The sequence below is a fragment of the Mesoplodon bidens genome (assembly GCF_964165515.1).
Source record: "Mesoplodon bidens genome assembly, chromosome: 18".
Lineage (NCBI taxonomy): Eukaryota > Metazoa > Chordata > Mammalia > Artiodactyla > Ziphiidae > Mesoplodon > Mesoplodon bidens.
Window position 1 is genome coordinate 14582312 of NC_138175.1, and position 23051 is coordinate 14605362.

General features: G+C 42.2%; 1 protein-coding gene across 1 annotated transcript in view; it reads right to left on the reverse strand.

The window, feature by feature from the left end:
• The window catches only part of HYDIN (HYDIN axonemal central pair apparatus protein), a 448650-nt gene that overhangs the window by 166425 nt on the left and 259174 nt on the right, over positions 1 to 23051 (reverse strand). The window contains exons 22-24 of the mRNA XM_081216141.1: positions 21817 to 21960; positions 17101 to 17244; positions 7103 to 7416 (exon numbers count right to left, since the gene is read on the reverse strand). Of these exons, the coding sequence (XP_081072267.1) occupies positions 7103 to 7416; positions 17101 to 17244; positions 21817 to 21960 (602 nt within the window). The remainder of the gene's footprint in view (positions 1 to 7102; positions 7417 to 17100; positions 17245 to 21816; positions 21961 to 23051) is intronic.

Consider the following 23051-nt stretch of genomic DNA (forward strand, 5'->3'; position numbering starts at 1 on the left):
GGGCTTCTGATACCATGACCTTTTTACTCTTCAAATGTTTATTCACATATTTACTGATTTAATTTTTTTTAAATTAAAGACTGTTATGTGTTGAATCGGTCCCCTTTGAAATACTATGTTGAAGTTCTAACCCCCAGTACTTCTGCACTACTGCTCAGTGAATATTCTTAAGGTCAACTTCCTCTCAACCCTCAGCCATACATGACTCAGAAGAGCAGGTCACATAACACCTTGAGTTGGTAAGGGAGGCCACAGAGGTTCTGGTTAAGACTCTCATCCCTTGTCCCTTCAGGCCTCTGCTACCTTTCTTAATCTCATCTAGACTAATCCTTTAGGTGCGCTGTCTACTTCCTGCCAGCATCAGCTTATGGTGATTTGTTACAGCAGCAATAGGAAACTAATACAGGCGAGGGGGATAGCCCCTGTTTGCACTGGATTCATTCTTTGGGCTGTTAAACTGTCATTCTGGCTCAAGTACAAGCAGGGGGAGAGTTAGGGAAGAAAGGGGGTGGGAGGGGCATAAGAACTTGACTTGGCACTTTGCCTGAGGCCAGCTGTGGCCACTTCTGTTCCCTCTTTCGACCCTTTTTGCTCCCTCATCAGAACTGCTTTCCCTCTAGACCCCAGGCTCCACGCTCGCTTTTGTCTTTTATCCAAACTTCTCTGGGAGGTGGAAAAAAAACAACTGCAGAAGCTTGAAGGATTCTGAGAGGTGCAGGGCCTGTGAGGAAGACAGAGGGATATTTATTGAACGGACAGAAGCTCAAGCTAGCAAGAGACACCTGCGGCCCTCAGACCCCGTAAGGCCTCTCTGTGTCCTGAAATGGCTTCTGACTGATTTCAGGAGATGTTTTCAAGCCACCTCTGGGATTCTGCTTCTCAAATAGGTCCTGTATTAGCATTACAGGGGTGCCAATCCACTCAATTTCCTCAATAAAGGAATGGCCGTAACACCTGACACTTACTGAGCATTTATTATGTGACACACAGATCCAAGAGCTCTGCAGTAGGGGCTGAGACAATCCTCACCACATCCGTATGTGGGAGATGCCATTATAATCACCCTCATTTCAGGCAAGGAAGCCGAGGCTTAGGGACCCTCAGCCATCCACCAAGGTCACATGGGGCAGGTGGCTGAGTAGAAGGCTGCCTTAGAGGCTAGGCTCTTAGCACACTGAGCAGTCCTGGAAGGCTGGCGTGCAAGGATGCCCAGTGCCTGACCCATGGGATTCAATAAAATTATTTTTTTTTGAAAGAAATATAAAGAACCATGTTTTCTTTTCCCCCGAAACATTTTTGTTTTCTTGATTGGACCCTTGGGCAAAGCAGGGGCCAGTCCTTGATCATGGGTCTGGGCTTACCTGGCTGCAGGGATGAGTGGTGGGGAAGACAGAGGGCACTCTGGGCCTGGCCCTCCTGACCACACAAGGACTGTGGCCTTTGAGGGCCCGGCTTCAGCCTTGATGAATGTGGCCTGGTACAGGAAAGGAATTTTCTAACCTCCAGAAGGAAAAGGTGCTGAGTCCATCATGGTGGTGTCTAAGGACCTTATGGTTCCAACACTTTAGGATCCTGGGGAGTGCTTCACTTAGCAGCACTTGGTGGGAAGGAATGGAGAAGAAGGGACCCTTTGAGACCTGAAAACAGCCACCAAGTTCAGATTTTTCTTTCATGTGTCATCTCAAAGACACATGCACTTTATAAACATTTAGTGCTCACAGCAAGTCTTTTTGGTTTCTGCATTATCCCCATTTTACAGGTAAGTAAACCAGGGCACGGGGTCATGTGTTTAGGACACAGCTGGGATTCTAACCAGTCATGTCTGATTCCACAGCCCAGGACCTCAACTACCACTGATACCATGTCTTTAAAAAGTTCCACTTTCAAAGCAAGAGAAATTGAGGGGTGATGAAGAGACAGACAGAAGCATCCAGGCGATAAGGACCCTCCACCCCACTTCCAGCCCTTCCACCCTCCTCTTCCAATCACAATATTGGACAACTGATGTTCATCACAAAAAAATCAGTGTGAGAACAACACATGTTCCTTTGCTGTCAGGCTGGGCTCCCTTAGGCTCTTGTATTTGGTTTATTTATAATCTGATTTGGAAGCAAAAAGGCAAAGCTGTCGTTGGGGACCACGCGGCCCACATGCTCCAAGTTCTAACATTGCCTCAGCTTGCAGCTCTGAGTCTGGGCATAGACGCCAGCTGAGCCAGCATCTGCTTGATTCTCTCTGGTCTCTTAAAAGCAAAGCCTGGTTTCAGTGTCAGCTTCCCTGTGCTCCCCTTTCACACAGATGCCACAAAGCATCGTGCTCTTATCCGGCTAAGCAGTTAGGCTGAAGAAAGGGCACGTTTCTGCAGTGCTGCTGTGCCAGCAGCCATGCCCAGCCCTGATATGTCCTCCCAGCTTCCTCATTACTTGCGTACGTGTGAGCGCATGGACTGTTATCTATCAAACTCAGTCTAGAACACTGTCATGCACGTGGACTCGCATGGATGAGTGGGTTTCTAAGGCAATGACTGGCTTAGGGAGTGCTTACCTAACACGCTTGCCCACTTCACTTCTCTCTTTGCTCTTATGTGTGACATGAGGGCCAACTTGGAACCAAAAATATGCTCAAACAAGAGAGATGCTTTGAATGTCTGAGTCAGAATTCCCTACAAAATCACACACACACACACACACTCATTCCCAAATGCACAGACATGCATGTACACATGCATGTGCACACACATGCTCCCACATGTGCGTGCACACACACACGTGTGACGTATACGTGTTGTGACAGGCAGGAATGTTGAGAGTCTAGGCCTCCTCATATCCTGCCTAATAAAAGAAGAAGAAAACTTCTTTTATGCTTTTGTTTCTTTTACTAGTTAGAAGAATTCTAAGGCTTAGAAGAATTCTGATTGGAAAAGAAAGGTTTGTGTTGGTATATCTAATAAAAGTGACCTTTAGCCAATGAGTGGTTCATGTTTTTCTGACAGGCTGCACAGACAGAGCCTGTCTAGACAGCAAGTGGCATTGTTTTTTCTCTTCAAGGTGATATTTATGCCTTGAACCTTTCCATTTGGCAGGTGCCAGGAAGCCAACAGAAAAGAATGTTAAAGCAGTTATGAAATGACTCTCCTCTCACTACAAACACCAGGGGCAGGGAGAGCAGTTGATTAACTAGAAAATACCTTTTGAGGACTGTGCTATGGACTGTGCTGGGCTCTGGGATCCAGAGGCAACAGAACAGATGTGCTCCCTAGTCTCATGGGGATTAAGCGCCAGCTAGGAAGTTGACCATTAGCCATGGTTGCAAATGTGATGAGTCACCAAGGAGATAGGCTACTGGTGCCTATAACAGGGGACCTTGGGTAGGGCAGGGTCTCGGAGAAGGCTTCCTGGGGAAGGAGGTTTAAGCTGAAGACTTAGTGAAGCAGCAGGGCTAACTAGGTGAGGAGAGGGGAGAGCACCCAGCAGAGGGCGGGCAGTGAGACAGCAAACCACCACTGGGCAGGAGAGAGGCCGGCATGGTGGGCAAATGGAAAGAAGGCAGTGTGGTAAGGGGAGAGCAAAGTGAGGAGAAGCTGGAGAGGAATTCTGGGGCAGCACAGGGGCAGCTGAGCCGTGAAGAACACAGTGAGTCTTTTGTACTTTATCCCAAGAAGCATGGGTGTCCTTCGATGCTGAAAACCAGGGCAGTGACATGCTCATCGCTTGTGTGCTGAGGGGGTGATGGACTGTGGCACAGGAGTGGAGGCAGAGAGCCCAGTCAGGGGCTGTCACAACGGTCCAGGCAGGAGCAATCGGGGTTTCAACTAGGGTAACAACCGTGGAGATGGGAATGAGAGGTTTCTAGAAGATGGAATAGGTAGAACTTGGTGATGGATTTGATGCGTGGGGTAAGGGAGAGGAGGGAATCTGGATGCCTCCCAGGACAGTGATGTCATTTACTGGGACAAGGGCCCTGTAGGAGAGGCAGGGAGAGGGCAGGGGAGAGCCTGAGACTGCAGTGGGGTATGCTGGATACAAGTCACCTGCGAGACATCCAGGAGGAGACGTCAAGAAGGTGATGGACTTGGAACTCTGAGGGGTCTCGGTGGCGATACGCATTCAGAAGCCTCTGCAACCGGGGCTAAGTGAAGCTGTCGGTGAATGCAACTCCAGGAAGAGCAGATGGCCTAGGAGGGAGCCCTGCATCCTACAACTCCAGCAGAGTTGCTGCTGGCCGAGAGCTGAGAAGTAGTCAGTCGAGGGGACAAGAGGAAAAGCAGGAGAGTATGGTGCTACTCAAGCCATGAAAGGAATGTGTTTCAGGAAGGAGGGGTTGGACAACTGTGCTGAATGCTGCTAAGGGTTATCTTTCTGAAAAAACCCGACTCTGTCGCTCTCCTGATTACAAATCCCACCACTGCCTCCAAGAAAGAGTCTAAGTGCCTTATCATGGAATACCAGGCCTCTCACACACTGCTGCCAACCTACCTGCACAGACTCGCCTCCCCGGACTGCCCCTCATTGATGAAGTCTGCACTGTGGCTGCACTGACGGGTCCCCTGTGGACACTGATAGGGGCGTGCCACCTGCCTCTCCCGCATTCCTTCTCCTATATTGCAGTTTTTTGCCTGGAGATCTGCCTCACTCCCACCCCTTCAGTCCATGTGGTTCTGAGGTCATCACTGCAGCGTTTGGTGTGGGGCACACGGCCAGGCCAATGCTAATCAAGAGCTTCGTCCTCCCCTGATGGTGACCGGTGAGGGGAGGGGACAGGAAAGGTGATTAAGATGGTCCCATCAGAGTGCATCTTCTGGAAGTTCTGGGACCAAGGCTCATGTTCCTTTCCAGTGGCTCAGAATCTGCACAGACATGGCCCCAGGAGTGCTGGCAGCACTTGGTGACCACGGGAGAAAAGGTGATCCGAGAACGCGGCTAACTCATGACAGAGAGCAGAGCTGAGACAGGGACCCTGGCTCCAGTAACATCATTTGAGTCCTTGCTTTAAGCCAGGCCAGAAGCCAGAATGAACTTGGACTTTTGAGTTGTGGGAACCAGTGAATGAACTTTGCTTTTCATTTTTTTTTTTTTAGAAAAAAATTAAAAAAATTTTTTTTTGTTTTTTGGCTGCATTGGGTTGTCATTGCTGTGTGCAGGCTTTCTCTAGTTGTGGTGAGCGGGGGCTACTCTTCGTTGCGGTGTGTGGCCTTCTCATTGCGGTGGCTTCTCTTGTTGTGGAGCACAGGCTCTAGGCGCGTGGGCTCAGTAGTTGTGGCTCGCGGGCCCTAGAGCGCAGGCTCAGTAGTTGTGGCTCACGGGCTTAGTTGCTCTGCAGCATGTGGGATCTTCCCAGACCAGGGCTCAAACGCGTGTCCCCTGCATTGGCAGGCAGATTCTTAACCACTGCACCACCAGGGAAGTCCCTGCTTTTCATTTTTACTTAGGGCCAGGTTTCTTGTCACCTGCAACAGAATCCATGAATCTGAACTTATATACATGCTATTCCTGTTACTGAGAGTGTTTCCCTGCTTCTCCATCTGGAGCATTTAACTGTGCCTCTCAGTGCAGCCTTCTCTGACTCCTGCGAGCATTCATTCCCCCGGCATCCCTCAGAGGCTGGCACTATCATGTGTCATGGCTTACACATTTGTTTCCCCAACAGCCTCAGTCCAGCTATCATGTCTTACTCATTTTTGTATCCCTGATACCTCACCCATTATCTGGTGCATAAGAGCCACTTATCAAATGGTTTCTGAGTGACTCTCTGAATGAATGAATGAATCAATGAATGAATGAATGAACAAATGAAATATAAGCAGAGGCTCAGTATCAAGATATTAGAAGATAAAGAAGAAAGGAAAAAAATGGTTAAATGAGTGCTTAAGCCAATGAAAATTAAGTGTATCATCTCCAGTACTAGCCAAGAACATTTTCAAAATGTCATCATTTTAATTATGGAAATGGCCTCTCGAAAATAAAAAGATAAATAAAGCATGTCCCTTGCTCCCAGATAGAAAAAACTCATTTAGCTGTGTTCCATCAGAATAACTTCACACAATCTGGTGTTCGAAACTCATTAAGTCAGGTTGGCTGATTTTTCCATAATTATTTTAAACGTTCACCATCTACAGAATTTCATCCCAAACCTGAACAGTCATTGGCACCTAACGAGCAGGCTCCATCACTCAGGCCCAGAACCGGCTTCGGTGCTACACTGGATCATCATCAGATGTTTATGGAAGACATCCAGAGCAAGCCATAGTTACCATGGAAACAGGCACAGGAAAGGAAAGGATGGCTATCATACACAAGATGAGGATTGTGTACAGGAAGCATCGACCAGCCAAGAAATAACATGAGACTTTCCCAGTTAAGAATGGCCATTCAAAATTCAGGTGTTGAAAACCGAGCTGTCCAAATATCCAATAAGGAAATATGCACAAGCCCATTCATCCTGGCCAACAACATGGCTTTTGACCCACATGAAACTGTTACTGAGGCTTGACTGAAATAGGCTGTTCCTAGTTCTTTAAGGGAGTGTTTTCCAAATTAAGTTGGCTTTAGCTTCTAACTTAACAGGAAAGACACTTCTAAACCCAAATATTGTAAAGACGGCTTTTCCCTTCCGGCACTCACCACCTCCCACTATTTTGTACATAAGTATATATCTATATACATACGTACATATATGGGCCATAATGGAACCCACTGAAATATGCAGAAGGTAGAGCTCAGGGCAGCACACATCTCATGTATCATCCTGCTCAATTCATGCTTTGGGTTTGAAATGCTTATTAAGGAAACTCTATGAAGACTATTTTTAGTGATAAATTTCTAATGATCCAACCACTAGATTCAAAATTAGAGCAGGCTTAGGGATATCACTTTGTTAATTTGATGGCAATTGGGGCTTTCAGAGATGTTTTATCTGCTTTTCCTGTTTGGAAACCTAGGATGGACCATGGCTCTTTGTTCCTTCTGTCAATGATTAGCTGTTGGAAGTGAGAGTATTCATGAAAGACCAGTACTCTGAATACAGGAAACCAAGTGCAAAGCCCGAAGGAGAAAAAAATGAAGAGCAGGGGAGAGCTCTGCAGGATTGCCATGCTAGTTGGTACCTTATCTGATTTTCCTCATCATCCACCAGGAAGAACCAGCGAAACTTCACTACCAGGGGGCTGCAGTTGGTGACTGTGATGTAGCGGATCACCTCAGTATCATTCAGGATACAGCCAAAATCTAGCTCCATGGTCTCAAAGGTGAGGTTGGGGTAATTCACTTCTCCACGCAGGTGCAGGCTGTCCACTTGAGGGTGCTCCACATACTTGATTTCTAGAACTTCTTCTGCCACCCAGGTATTCAAATCGTTTTTATAGGAAGGGTTGAATTTGACCAGCAGGTCTTTTTCTTCACCCATCTCCAGTTTAATAGGCTACAAACAAGATAATGGGGAATTACCAACATCTATACTGTGCATTTCCAACCTGATACATGAAATAGGACAACCAAAGTTATATATATATATATATATATATATATATATATATATATATATATACACACACACACACACACACACACACACACACATATACATACAGACACACAGATTAGTAGGAAATACGTATATATACACTTTATCCATAACTATGTATCCACACTTTACATAGTTAAACAGCTAGTATATCGCTATCGATATCTATATCTACCCATATCTATCTATCTCTATGCACTTACACACATATATATTTTTTAATAGTTGAAAATGAAAGCAAGAAAAATTTGAAGAAAAATGATTAGAAAAAAGAGATGATAAGCATTGTGAGGTTGTAAGGATTGAGGAGTTGTAAAAGGAAAATCTTCAATGAATAACTATTACGAAATATTCTTAACTGAAAATAAATTAGATTGTAAAACACTCTTCCTAGATAAGTGGGAAAAGTTCTTTGCTTAAGAAAATTTTAAAAAGGCTTTCTAAAGGACCCCATGGTGGAGGGGCTTTGTAGAGGGTGACCCAGAAAGGGATGGATTAGGTAATTTAATTTCTTTTCTAACGTCTCCAATTCTAACTCTTCAGCATAGTGGTATCCACTTTCCGCTGTTTTCTATTCAACTTAAAATGACACTCCAGAGCCGTACAGAGTTTGTTCCGTAGATTGTGTTTGTTCTTTTCTCTCTTTGATTCAAATCCCCATGTGTTCCTTCATGCCAAGGCTACAGAAACACCTTCCCATAGAAAGCCTGGCTCTGAGTTGGCTTTTTTAGGAATCGCTTAATCCCCACATTTAATCGGCACGAAAGCCACCTCCTGGTTTTGCAGAAACTGCCCTGAGGAAGCCAGGAAGAATGCCCACAGCAACAAATCTGTTTACGGAGCACTTTCCTCTTCACTGAGTTTGAAGGTTCAGGTATTTAACTGTGCACTTCAGTGACACGATCAGATGGTTTCAGTTGATAAAGCCAATCACCGGATTCAAGAGTCAGAGAGAGGGTAATGACTCCTCAGTTGGCTAATCCCCTCTGAAAGGCCCGCTGGCCACTTGGCCCAGGTGGCTTGCCACAATTTAGAAGTCATTCTTGTAGACCATGGTATCTGCAGCACTAGGCATTGCAATGCTTGGTGTTTAAATATCTTGGAGATTGACTTAAACACTTTTTCCCCCAGAGAAATGACTTTGCTGTTTTGTGGAAATGATACATATCCACAAAATTTTATATTATATACAAAAGCACAAAGAAGAAGTTAGAAATTCATTCAAAACTTCACAAGATATTATTTCTCAGAGTTCACATTTGGTAAAACATTAGTCCAAACATGACAGATAAATAAAATTTTACAAAAATGGAATTAGACTAATTTATTTTAAAAAATCATGTTTGAAATAAAAAAAAAACTGAAGAAAATTTCTTATACAAGAGATATTAATTGTAAGATCGTGGACTCTGAAGCCAGACTGCTTGGGTTCAAATCCTCGCTCTGCCAGATACTAGCTCTGTGAACTTGGGCAAACTTGCTTGGCCTTCCTAGCCCCCAGTTTCTCCATCTGTAAAACAGGGGCAATAATAGTACCTAGCTTTTTTTAAGAGGATGAAATGAGTTAATATATTTGTGATGCGTTCAGAGCAGTGCCTAGCACATAGTGTATGGTATATAAATGCCAATTACTACTACAATCCCTTTATGATCAAGAGAATTGATCAAAAACTGTGGAGAAGTCCAAGGTTAGTCTAAAATCCTCCCTTGGTGGGTCTCTTCTTTACTGCTTAGAAGCCATAGAATTCTTTGGACATCAATAAGACTGGTAACTTCACTAAAGTATGTCTCCCTGTTGAATATTCTATATCATTGTGTCCCAGGACAAGGTGTGGCCTTATTTTTTTTTAATATTTCATTTTTATTTTTGAATAGATAGGACAATGAAAAGCATGTTACCCTTGTGCCCATCTCCCCTCCCCTCAAGCCAACTGTTCCCCTCCCCTGAGGTAACCAAGGTTACAAAATTATCTTATCTGTCCTTGTATGAATATAAAGATAATGCATGAATATAAATCCACGTTCATATATGTGTTATTGTTTACACATAGGCACTCCTGTTCTGTACTTTCCTTTTTCCACTGGGGGATAATTAATCAGTGCATATGGAGTTGCCTCACTCTTTTTAACAACTGCATTTTACTCCATCATTGAATTCTGCCATCATTTATTTAACCAATCTCCTATTGATAGATATTAGCTCCCAGTCTTTTGTTCTTATAATCAATGTTGCAATGAATATCCTTGTATATTGTGTCTATGTCTAGAGGATAAATTCATAGGAGTGGAATGACTAGGTCAAAGGGTAGGGGCATTTAAAATGTTGACGGCATCAGGAAACTTGCAAAAGCCTCTTAGATACCCTCATCCACCAGAGGGCAGACAGCAGAAGCAAGAAGAACTACAATCCTGCAGCCTGTGGAACAAAAACCACATTCACAAAAAGACAGACAAGATGAAAAGGCAGAGGGCTATGTACCAGATGAAGGAACAAGATAAAACCCCAGAAAAACAACTAAATGAAGTGGAGATAGGCAACCTCCCAGAAAAAGAATTCAGAATAATGATAGTGAAGATGATCCAGGACCTCGGAAAAAGAATGGAGGCAAAGATCAAGAAGATGCAAGAAATGTTTAACAAAGACCTAGAAGAATTAAAGAACAAACAAAAAGAGATGAACAATACAATAACTGAAATGAAAAATACACTAGAAGGAATCAATAGCAGAATAACTGAGGCAGAAGAACGGATAAGTGACCTGGAAGACAGAATGGTGGAATTCACTGCTGCAGAACAGAATAAAGAAAAAAGAATGAAAAGAAATGAAGACAGCCTAAGAAGCCTCTGGGACAACATTAAACGCAACAACATTCGCATTATAGGGGTCCCAGAAGGACAAGAGAGAGAGAAAAGGCCAGAGAAAATATGTGAAGAGATTATAGTCGAAAACTTCCCTAACATGGGAAAGGAAATAGCCACCTAAGTCCAGGAAGCAAAGAGAGTCCCATACAGGATAAACCCAAGGAGAAACATGCCAAGACACATAGTAATCAAACTGGCAAAAAGTAAAGACAAAGAAAAATTATTGAAAGCAGCAAGGGAAAAACGACAAATAACATACAAGGGAACTCTCGTAAGGTTAACAGCTGATTTCTCAGCAGAAACTCTAAAAGCCCAAAGGGAGGGCATGATATACTTAAAGTGATGAAAGGGAAGAACCTACAACCAAGATTACTCTACCCGGCAAGGATCTCATTCAGATTCAATGCAGAAATCAAAAGCTTTACAGACAAGCAAAAATTAAGAGAATTCAGCACCACCAAACCAGCTCTACAACAAATGCTAAAGGAACTTCTCTCTAAGGGGGAAACACAAGAGAAGAAAAGGACCTACAAAAACAAACCCAAAACAATTAAGAAAATGGTCATAGGGACATAAATATCGATAATTACCTTAACCGTGAATGGATTCAATGCTCCAACCAAAAGACACAGGCTTGCTGAATGGATACAAAAACACGACCCATATATATGCTGTCTACAAGAGACCAACTTCAGACCTAGGGACACATACAGACTGAAAGTGAGGGGATGGAAAAAGATATTCCATGCAAACGGAAATCAAAAGAAAGCTGGAGTAGCAATACTCATATCAGATAAAATAGACTTTAAAATAAAGAATATTACAAGAGACAAGGAAGGACACTACATAATGATCAAGGGATCAATCCAAGAAGAAGATATAACAATTATAAATATATATGCACCCAACACAGGAGCACCTCAATACATAAGGCAACTGCTAACAGCTCTAAAAGAGGAAATCGACGGTAACACAATAATAGTAGGGGACTTTAACACCTCACTTACACCAATGGACAGATCATCCAAAATGAAAATAAATAAGGAAACAGAAGCTTTAAATGACACAATAGACCAGATAGATTGAATTGATATTTATAGGACATTCCATCCAAAAACAGCAGATTACACTTTCTTCTCAAGTGTGCATGGAACATTCTCCAGGATAGATCACATCTTGGGTCACAAATCAAGCCTCAGTAAATTTAAGAAAACTGAAATCATATTAAGCATCTTTTCTGACCACAATGATATGAGATTAGAAATCAATTACGGGGGATAAAATCTTAAAAAACACAAACACATGGAGGCTAAACAATACGTTACTAAATAACCAAGAGATCACTGAAGAAATCAAAGAAGAAATTAAAAAATACCTAGAGACACATGACAATGAAAACACGATGATCCAAAACCTATGGGATGCAGCAAAAGCAGTTCTAAGAGGGAAGTTTATAGCTATACAAGCCTACCTCAAGAAACAAGAAAAATCTCAAATAAACAATCTAACCTTACACCTAAAGGAACTAAAGAAGAAACAAAACCCAAAGTTAGCAGAAGGAAAGAAATCATAAAGATCAGAGTAGAAATAAATGAACTAGAAACAAAGAAAACAATAGCAAAGATCAATAAAACTAAAAGCTGGTTCTTTGAGAAGATAAACAAAATTGATAAAACATTAGCCACACTCATCAAGAAAAAGAGGGAGAGGACTCAAATCAACAAAATGAGAAATGAAAAAGGAGAAGTTACAACAGACACTGCAGAAATACAAATCATCCTCGGAGACTACTACAAGGAACTCTATGCCAATAAAATGGACAACCTGGAAGAAATGGACAAATGCTTAGAAAGGTATAACCTTCCAAGACTGAACCAGGAAGAAATAGAAAATATGAACAGACCAATCACAAGTAATGAAATTGAAACTGTGGTTTAAAATCTTCCAACAAACCAAAGTCGAGGATCAGATGGCTTCACAGGTGAATTCTATCAAACATTTAGAGAAGAGCTAACACCCATCGTTCTCAAACTCTTCCAAAAAATTGCAGAGGAAGGAACACTCCCAAACTCATTCTATGAGGCCACCATCACTCTGATACTAAAACCACACAAAGATACTACAAAAAAAGAAAATAACAGACCAATATCACTGATGAATATAGACACAAAAATCCTCAACAAAATACTAGCGAACAGAATCCAACAACACATTAAAAGGATCATACACCATGATCAAGTGGGATTTATCCCAGGGATGCAAGGATTCTTCAATATACACAAATCAATCAACGTGATACACCATATTAACAAATTGAAGAATAAAAACCATATGATCATCCCAATAGATGCAGAAAAAGCTTTTGACAAAATTCAACACCCATTTATGATAAAAACTCTCCAGAAAGTGGGCATAGAGGGAACCTACCTCAACATAGTAAAGGCCATATCCAAAAAACCCACAGCAAACATCATTCTCAAATGTGAAAAACTGAAAGCATTTCCTCTAAGATCAGGAACAAGACAAGGTTGTCCACTCTCGCCAGTATTATTCAACATAGTTTTGGAAGTCCTAGCCATGGCAATCAGAGGAGAAAAAGAAATAAAAGGAATACAACTTGGAAAAGAAGAAGTAAAACTGTCACTGTCTGCAGATGACATGATACTATACATAGAGAATCCTAAAGATGTCACCAGAAAACCACCAGAGCTAATCAATGAATTTTGTAAAGTTGCAGGATACAAAATTAATGCACAGAAATCTCTTGCATTCCTATACACTAATGATGAAAAATCTGAAAGACAAATTAAGGAAACACTCCCATTTACCATTGCAACAAAAAGAATAAAATACCTAGGAATAAACCTACCTAGGGAGACAAAAGACCTGTATGCAGAAAACTATAAGACACTGATGCAAGAAATTAAAGATGATACCAACAGATGGAGAGATATACCATGTTCTTGGATCAGAAGAATCAATATTGTGAAAATGACTATATTACCCAAAGCAATCTACAGATTCAATGCAATCCCTATCAAATTAAAAATGGCATTTTTTACAGAACTAGAACAGAAAATCTTAAAATTTGTATGGACACACAAAAGACCCCGAATAGCTAAAGCAGTCTTGAGGGATAAAAACGGAGCTGGAGGAATCAGACTCCCTGACTTCAGACTATACTACAAAGCTACAGTAATCAAGACAATATGGTATGGGCACAAAAACAGGAATACAGATCAATAGAACAGGATAGAAAGCTCAGAGATAAACCCACGCACCTATGGTCAACTAATCTATGACAAAGGAGCCAAGGGCATACAATGAAGAAAAGACAGTCTCTTCAATAACTGATGTTGGGAAAACTGGACAGCTACGTGTAAAAGAATGAAATTAGAACACTCCTTAACACCATACACAAAAATAAACTCAAAATGGGTTAGAGCCCTAAATGTAAGACTGAACACTATAAAACTCTTAGAGGAAAACACAGGAAGAACACTCTTTGACATAAATCACAGCCAGATCTTTTTTGATCCACCTCCTAGAGTAATGGAAATAAAAACAAAAATAAACACATGGGACCTAATGAAACTTAAATGCTTTTGCACAGCAAAGGAAACCATAAACAAGATGAAAAGACAACCCTCAGGATGGGAGAAAATATTTAGAAATGAATCAACAAACAAAGGATTAATCTCCAAAATATATAAACAGCTTATGCAGCTCACTATTAAAAAAACAAACAACCCAATCCAAAAATGGGCAGAAGACCTAAAGAGACATTTCTCCAAAGAAGACATACAGATGGCCAAGAGGCACATGAAAAGCTGCTCAACATCACTAATTATTAGAGAAATGCAAATCCAAACTACAATGAGGTGTCACCTCACACCAGTTAGAATGGGCATCATCAGAAAATCTATAAACAACAAAGGCTGGAGAGGGTGTGGAGAAAAGGGAACCCTCCTGCACTGTTGGTGGGAATGTAAATTGATACAGCCACTATGGAGAACAGTATGGAGGTTCCTTAAAAAACTAAAAACAGAGTTACCACATGATCCAGCAATCCCACTACTGGGCACATACCCAGAGAAAACCATAATTCAAAAAGACACATGCACCCCATTGTTCATTGCAGCACTATTTACAATAGGCAGGTCATGGAAGCAACCTAAATGCCCATCGACAGACGAATGGTTAAAGAGGAAGTGGTACATATATACAATGGAATATTACTCAGCCATGAAAAGGAACAAAATTGGGTCATTTGTAGAGACGTGGATGCATCTAGAGACTGCCATACAGAGTGAAGTAAGTCAGAAAGAGTAGAACAAGTATCGTATATTAACGCATACGTGGAACCTAGAAAAATGGTACAGGTGATCCAGTTTGCAGGGCAGATGTTGAGACACAGATGTAGAGAACAAATGTATAGACACCAAGGGGGGAAAGCTGTGGGGGGCTGGGGGTGGTGGCTTGATGAATTGGGTGATTGGGATTGACATGTATACACTGATGTGTATAAAACTGATGACTAAAAAAAAAAAATGTTGACAGCTACTGCCATACTATCTTCCAATGTACACTTCCCCAATACCTTAGGGGATGCCTGTTTCCACATGCCCTCCCTAACAGAGAGCATTATCCAATTTTTGCTCTTTGCCAATCTTATAGGAAAAAAATGTGTTTCATAGTAATTTTAATTTGCATTTCTTCCAACATGAGTCAAGTTGGGCATATTCTCATATATTTAAAAGCTATTTTCTTTTTCTTTTTGTGAACTCTCTGCTCATTTCCTTTGCCTATTTTTCTATTTGGTTGTTGGTATTTTTCCTGTTGATTTGTAGAAGTTCTTTATTTTTAAAATTATATGTATGCTTTTTATTAAAGTTATATGTGCAAGTAATATAAAAGGTCAAAATGTACTACAAGATTTATTACAAGAAACAGTAGTTCCTGACCCACCCTGGCATCCCAACAATCCTGAGGCCACAACTTCTCAATTCTTGTAGCACAGCAGGTCTATGGAACAGTTTTTTTGGGCAGAGAGGGGACGACCAGGCGATGCACACAACTCAGACACCAGGGATTATTCTGGGGTATCGACACTGACACAAGAAACATTAAGTTTCCCCGAACGTTTTGATGAGTTGCTCTGGGGAAGAGCATTTATCTTTATGTCTTGGGATAACAGCCAGCTGCCCAAGTCTTTTGAGTGGGGTCAGCGGGGACAGCTGTCTGGTGCACACAGAATCCCTCTGTTTTCAGCCCCCTGCTCCACTCGTTGCCTCTAAGCCCAGGCTACTTGGGCTGAATGACTCCCACTTCTTTGCAGCCTCACTGGTGAATTTTCTACGCTTCAGGTCTTTGTGCCTTTTTGTCTCCCGACTCCCTTCCTCATTCTACTAGAAGTTGTTTAAATCTCTCATTATTTGGTTATACGCTCCTCTTCCCCTTTTATTTTATTGCTCTGGGTGTCTTTCCTGTTGAACATTTCTACTTTTATTAAGATTTCAGGAGGGACAAGAGTGGGTCTAACCTCCCACCCAGACAGAGAAAGCTGCTCCTACCTGAATTTTCATTTTCTCATCCATTTGTTTTCCCCTGCTCTTGAGTTCACTCTTCATCTCCTCTTTGAACACTTGTATCTTGTCCTTGAGCTCTTGTTAAAGACAGGTCCTATCACCTGTCATATTTCTTTGAGACTGTAGAGAACTCCCTGTTTGTACTGTGGGTTTTCTTCCTTGCACAGGTTCCCTTGCAGGAGGTTTTCATCTGCCTCTTGCTTATGATCATCTCCTCCTTTTATTTCTCTGTTCAAAGATCTGAGCTATTTTTTCCCCCCAAATCATGTCTGAATGAGACCCACTAAAGAATCAGTGAGGAAGGAGGGGCAGGGGAGGGGGGCGGTGCAGTACCGTCTGCAACACGCTCTCACCCAGTGGCTCTGTCCCCCATCTTCCACAAAGATCCGTCTCCCTGACTGTGGCTCATGGCAGATGTCCTTAAGTGCCAGGCTCCCTCTTCTGAGATCCTGCGATTGCTGCCTGCCCTCACTTCCTCCTCTATGTCACTTCTCCATTAGCTATCTCCCTGGACTGGGAGGCCGAACACCATGGGGTGTGGGGCTGGTCTCTCCTTCAATCCTCCTTCCCTACGGCTCTGCAGTGCCACCTGCCCCAGGGCCCAGCCATTCCCACTGGTGTCCTCATGCCCGGCCAAGGATCACGGGGATGATCTTGTGGGAATGTTCAGAGAACACTGCATCCTGCCCCAGACTGGTGGCCAGGGGAGCTCACAGCCTCCTGCTTCAGCCTGGTTCACATTTCTCACTATCTGCAGATGGGCTGGCTGGTTTAGGGTTGGCGCTTTGAGTTTTGGTCAAATTTGAGTTTTAGTCAGACTTGAGGGGGATTAAAAGATCTTTCCTCTCATTAGTGGGAAGTCACTGTTTTCTAAAGTTGAGCTTTGTTATAATGGGCAGGAAGAAAAGGGTCGTAATAATGAGCAAGAAGCTCTCACATTGTTAATAATGGTTTTCCTACCAGTTGATATCAGAATTTATTGATATTATGACTCATTTTAGATTTTTCCTCTCTGTTTCCTGGATTCTTTATATTTTTCTCGACTGAAATTAGGCAGCGTACCAATACTATTCTTTTCTTTTATCACACGCACAGCACCCCCTAGGAGTTAGGACACCCTCTGTCCAGTTACCTCAGGAATTGAGGGCAGTGGGGATTTATCAGCCTTGCAGATAAAGAAGGGTCCACTTGTTGAGAGCAACACGTTCACAGGTAGGGTGGAAATGTTCTTCATGACCAAGGGCTGGTAATCAGGTTCCAGGATAGTGTTAGGTTTCTGCAAAAAAGAGAAAAGAGGAAACAAACCAACTTATGGTAAACACAGTAAGCCTTTAGCAACAAACGTCTGATATTCATTGTTAACAGCAGAATTAGCCTTTTCTCTATTTATATCTATAGATGTATGGATTTATATTATATCTATCTGTCATCTATCTATCAAGATATAGATAATATATATCTATATATTACATAGGTTCAGTTCTCAGTAGTCCACCATACATTCCAAATGATTTATCTAAATCTCTACAAGGGATTAATATAGATGTAGATATAGGTATAGATATTTTCTATGTATCTATGTATCTATTTCACTAGAAGAGATCCTACTTAAGCCAGAAAACAGATTAGATTTTCTTACTTTCTTGTTGCCTGGTTTAAAAAACCTTACATAAGCCATGCCTCTGGGTAGAACTGTTGCTACAGAAGTTTCCACAGCATCATAAAACAAAGTTTAATAAATTAGTGATATCTTATGGAAGAACCCATGTATCATTACAATGAATAAAACATTTTTTCCTTACACAATATTCTTTTCATGCTTAAAATACCCAATTTGCAAATATACTTATCTTGCTATATTGACAAACGCTCATAACTATTTCCTGTAAATTTTCCTAATAACACTGGGAGAGTTGATTTAGAAGCATCGTTCACTCTGTTAGATCAAATTTCATTTTTCAGCTGGAGAAAGCATCATAAATGGATCTTAAGCTGGAAGTTTCCGGTCAGACTGGAATTTTCTCACTCTGACATTGGGATCCACATTGTTCATTGTGTGCCTTGGAAAGGGGGTCCTTTAATATCCGTAGGAAGTGGCTGGAAACCTCAGTCTCTGGCCTCCAAACAGAATCTCCCTCCCATCCCCTGGCTCTTCCAACACCTCTAGCCTGTTTTTTCCAGGCCTCTTTGTTTTGATTTGCTTTTCTCCCTGCTCCAATTTCAGTTGAGTCCTCCTGATTCCATGTTTTGTGCTGCCTCTGCCTCTGCCTCTGCTTCTTTGTCCAGCATCGTCTTTCTTCCACTGTGGTTCCTGGAGCCACTGGCTCTGAGCGAGCTTGGGTGACCAGTGTCCATGGTGTCTTAGTCAGTTCAAATATCACAGACTGGGTGGTTTAAACAACAGCCATTGACGTCTCATAGTTCTGGAGGCTGGGAAGTCCAAGATCAAGGTGAAAGCACATCCAGTGTCTGGTGAGAGCCCACTTCTTGGTGTGTAGATAGCTGTCTTCTCACTGTGTCCTCACATGCCTGAGAGAAAGATCACCTCTCTTGTCTCTTCTTATAAGGGCTCTAATCCCATTCATGAGGGCTCCACCCTCACGACCTTATCCCTTCCCAAAGCCCCCACTTACAACATGATCATATAAGGAATTAGGGCTTTGGTGTATGAATTTTGGGGGGACACAAACATTCAGTCCATAAAGTTGGCTTGAGCTGCCTGCCTCGGTTGTACCTCATTAGGCCCTTGTGCACTCCCAAAGTTCTTTTGGAGGTTCGGTCTGGCACTTACCACGAGAAGCTGCCACTGTTCCCCTCCCTCTAACATGGTAATATAGGTACTGGGTTCACCTTGCACTTGCAGATTTCATACTACAGTTTGGGGAGGGATGAAGCCGCACTTTCGACCTTCCCCCCAGGCTGCTGTGTCACTGCAGGTAGCTTTGAAGTGAAGAAGCCACACTCGGTTGGTTTTGGCAAGAGGCCATTTAGAGATTAGTGATGAGAAAGAGTCGATAGACAGAGAACCCGTTCTATTTTAAAATGACCCTTTCTCTCTGGCTTGTCTCACCAAATATCATGAGACAGGATTTGCTTCTGGACTTCATGAAGCAAACTGACTGCTAGTTTCAATTGACCTTTTCAATTCCACAGAGATGTGGTTTCATCTCTGTGGCTTATGAATGGTACAATAGTTATACAGCAGATCAAATCTGAGGAAATGGTTATAGAAAAATTCTTCCCATAGGCAGGCTTGGTATCGTTAAAGTCTCAGGTACTAATCAGATACACTGCCCTGAGCCAAAAACAAGGAGACAGAATGGATAATTGGGTGTACCAAGACAGGTCTCCTGCACACCCTGGGTAATGAAGTCACATTTCTTCATTGTCCCTGATATGGAGTAAAATGTGAGCAGGAAATGAACAATGAAAAAAGCAGTAGTAGGACAGATTTCAAACTTGTGATATTTGGGAGGAAGGAGAGAAGGGCAAAAACAAATAGGGCGTAAGGACTCAATTCATTTTTTAAATTCAACAAGTCACCGTCATATTCAAAATATTTGCTATTTTATTCTAGTGATAAATTCAAACAGTAGACATTTAAACAAGAATATGCTTTAAAAAAAAAACAAACCAAGGCTAAAGGATATAAACAGAGGAACACTACCCACACATTTTTATGAATGTTTATGTACTTTGGAAAAAAAATCTAATAGGAAAGTAAGCTGCACATTTATCATATACTGTAATGTCTTGCACAGAATAGCTATTCAATAAATCTTCACTGAATGTTCTCTGAATGGCTACATTTAGAGAGAATATGATGCAACCAAATTTGGCACAGCTGTTGCCAGTAAATATCTTTCCTGATTACTTGAAAAAGGAAGAATTTAAAACAGCAATGAAAGCTTAATAACTGTAGAAGGAATTCTGTTAGTATTTTCTTTTTATATGTCTCATGGAGATTGTCACAGTTAGTTTAGCATCCTGTAACTGAAACCTTTATCCTACTTCAGTGTCTACATTCCCCACCAGTTTGTTAGGTTAGGGTTTTTGCTGTGTCTTTCCTGCCTAATACACTGCAGGTGCTCAAAAATTATTTGTTGATTTGAATTGAGCTTGTACATCTCACCTCCCGTACTAGCCTATAAGTTCCCTTATTCATTTCCTGGCCGACCACCTTATCCATGGTGGGTGTTCAACAGATATTTATTTAATATGAACAATATATATAGAATGCACCAGAACAAATGGTCTTGAACATTCTCTTGCTAGCCTCCGTTAACAGAAGGAACCCTGGTTTGCTCCCCCATGACCGGTTAGGCACTGCCACACCCAGTCCTTCCATGTGACAGCATAGATCACACCATGGGATCTTCCTTAACGCTTGGTCTTCCCAGTTGGTTGTGAAGTTCATCAGGGAGGGACTATTCTCACTGTTGTATCTCTATGACGCGACAGTGCCTGGCACATGGTAGGTGTTGATAAATACTCCACTCCGCAGCCCGCGTGACTGTTTCAGTGAATACATCTGACCATGTCACTCCCTTCCCTGAAGCCCTCCAATGGTCACCCAAAACAAACCCCGAAATTCACAACATGTGTCCCAGTCACGCCACACACACCTGGCCCCTGCCCACTTCTCTAGATAGACTTCATTGTCATTCTTGGCATTCTTGGCATAGTCTCTGTCTGAGGTGGCCCTTCAGGTTTTATGCTGACCAAGCTCTTTCGTGACTCAGGCGCTTTGCATGTGTTGTTCCCTACTTCTCTCTCCCCCCCTTGTCACCAGACCGACTTCTATTTTTGTCCTTCCAGTCCCAACTTGAGGCATTTGCTCAAGGAAGCCATCTATGACCTCACGTACAAATAAGGTCATGTCTCCTGATACATACTCTCACTGCAAGTTATACCTCTTCTTCATAGCACTGTTTAGAATTATAATTTAAACAATTAAATTTTAATAGTTTGTTGACAGTTTGTAACCTCAACCAGTCTCTTAGCTGTGACTATGTCAGATTTTTGGCACCCACACAGCCCTTGACCCAGAGGAAATGTTCCACACATACCTGTCCTGAACAGTAAATAATTCTCTGCTGGAAACCTGCCTAGGACTAGGTCAAGTCCTGCTGTGATATCTCCCCTCCTCTTCACCACCCAGCCCACTGCCCTGAGCAGCAGTCATCCCCATCTCTCCCCTGTTCTGGGCCTCCCCCACTTACCATTCACATTTAACGGCACATAAAGTTATAGACAGTTATGGGCATATACATCAAAGAATGTGAATCAAATAGTTTAAGCTGATTATTCCCAAGCAGTGTTAGGTGATCTACAAAATAGCTTAACTTGTGTTTCAGTTTCCTCCTGTGTAACATGGGAAAGAGAAGCTTCTGCACAGATTGCTGTGAGGGACAAATGGGAAAATGTATGTAATGAACACGGCTCAATGCCCAGAACGTACCAATCAATAGTGGTAGCTATTCTTACTGGTTAATGTAATTATCAATAATTCTTCTCCAACCATTTCTATACTGTGATGTTTATTTTACCTAGTTAGAGTAAAATGATGGACTGAAATGCATTTTCAGTGCACTGGAATACCCCTTCACTTTGGTCTTATACAACGGGAAGGATCGAAGTAGAATTTCTATGGCAATTCACTTTTCAAAAGAATGTAGGTTTAGATTCAGAATTTTTAGTTGAATGTGTATTGGCCTCTGAAGCTTAAAAAACATTGGCTGGGTGTGGGTGTAACAGGATTCCCATTAATTTAGCTTCCGAAATGAAAGCGTGAACATGCGCACCCCTAGCTGGAGTGCCCCGCCCTCCCCAACACAGGCCGACTGACCTTCTCCAGTCGGTACATGAGCTGCTTGGTGGAGAGCTGGATGAACGGTGCCACGAACTCACAGATGATGTTCACCGTCATCACCAGGCTCTTCCCCTTTTGTGTCCCGATGATGGCGTGGCACACCAGCTTTTCTTTGACTATCTGCAGACAAGATATACCAGCGTTTGTGGAACCTCTATAGCTTGGAAGACCTAATTCTCAACAATCAGCAAAATGATTCTCAGCTACCTGCCTGGAGGCACCAGGGAGGAGTACATTTTTCTGAGCAGTGTGTGTCAGGGATGGGTCTCTGTCACACAAAGTCTGATTGGTTAGATGTGTCCAGGATGGGTCCTGTGTCTACTGCTGACTGTCCCTGAGGACACAATCAATTTACATTCAGCTCATCCAGTATACATATGGAAGATTTATCAGGGCTGTTAGGGACTGGATACACAAAACAGTGATGGAAGATGCAGATAAAAATCCTTCATGGGCTATCACTGTACTGTACACCTGAAACTAACACGACATTGTAAATCAACCACAGTTGAAAAAAAATTATTCATAGGCTCAGAATTCAATGGTAGTTACACACAATTTCTTATCAAGGTAGTTGGAAGCTGGCTGGAAAAATTTTGCCTTTCACATTTGAATATTTAAAAATCGTGTACGGTAATTAACACTTCTTTGGACCCAAGAGCCTTAGATTTTTATAGAGTAGAAAGGACCCAAAGTGAATTTATAACATGAATAGCCTTTATTGAAGACTGCTCAGGTGTCAGATGTTCATGATTCAAGTCTCTTCTCAATTATGTAGCAGAACTTGGGATACAGGGGAGCTTTTAGTAAAGCTACAACTGAATTTAGAACCCCAGACGCTCAGATTTAATGCCTTTAAAATACAGTCAACTCTTGAGAACAACACTGTAAACATGCCTGCAACAGACCGTCAGTGTCTTGAGATGAGGGCCTGCGTTCTATTCATCTTTGCACCCTTGCTGCCTCGCACGGTGTGTGTCATGTGGTACATACTCAGTGAAAGTTGGCTGAACCCCTCAGTAACAGAGAGAAAGAACATGTTATACACTCCATAATGGGAAATAACCTTCTTTTTAAAACTGAGGATGAGTTTTTCCTGAAAATGTTCTGTGAAGAAACAATGTAAGTGAAGCAAAGTGCCATCCGTGACCCTCGTGGAGCTAAGCAAGGGAACCAGCTTTCCCGCCTCGTCTGCTGGGAGGCGATTTCTT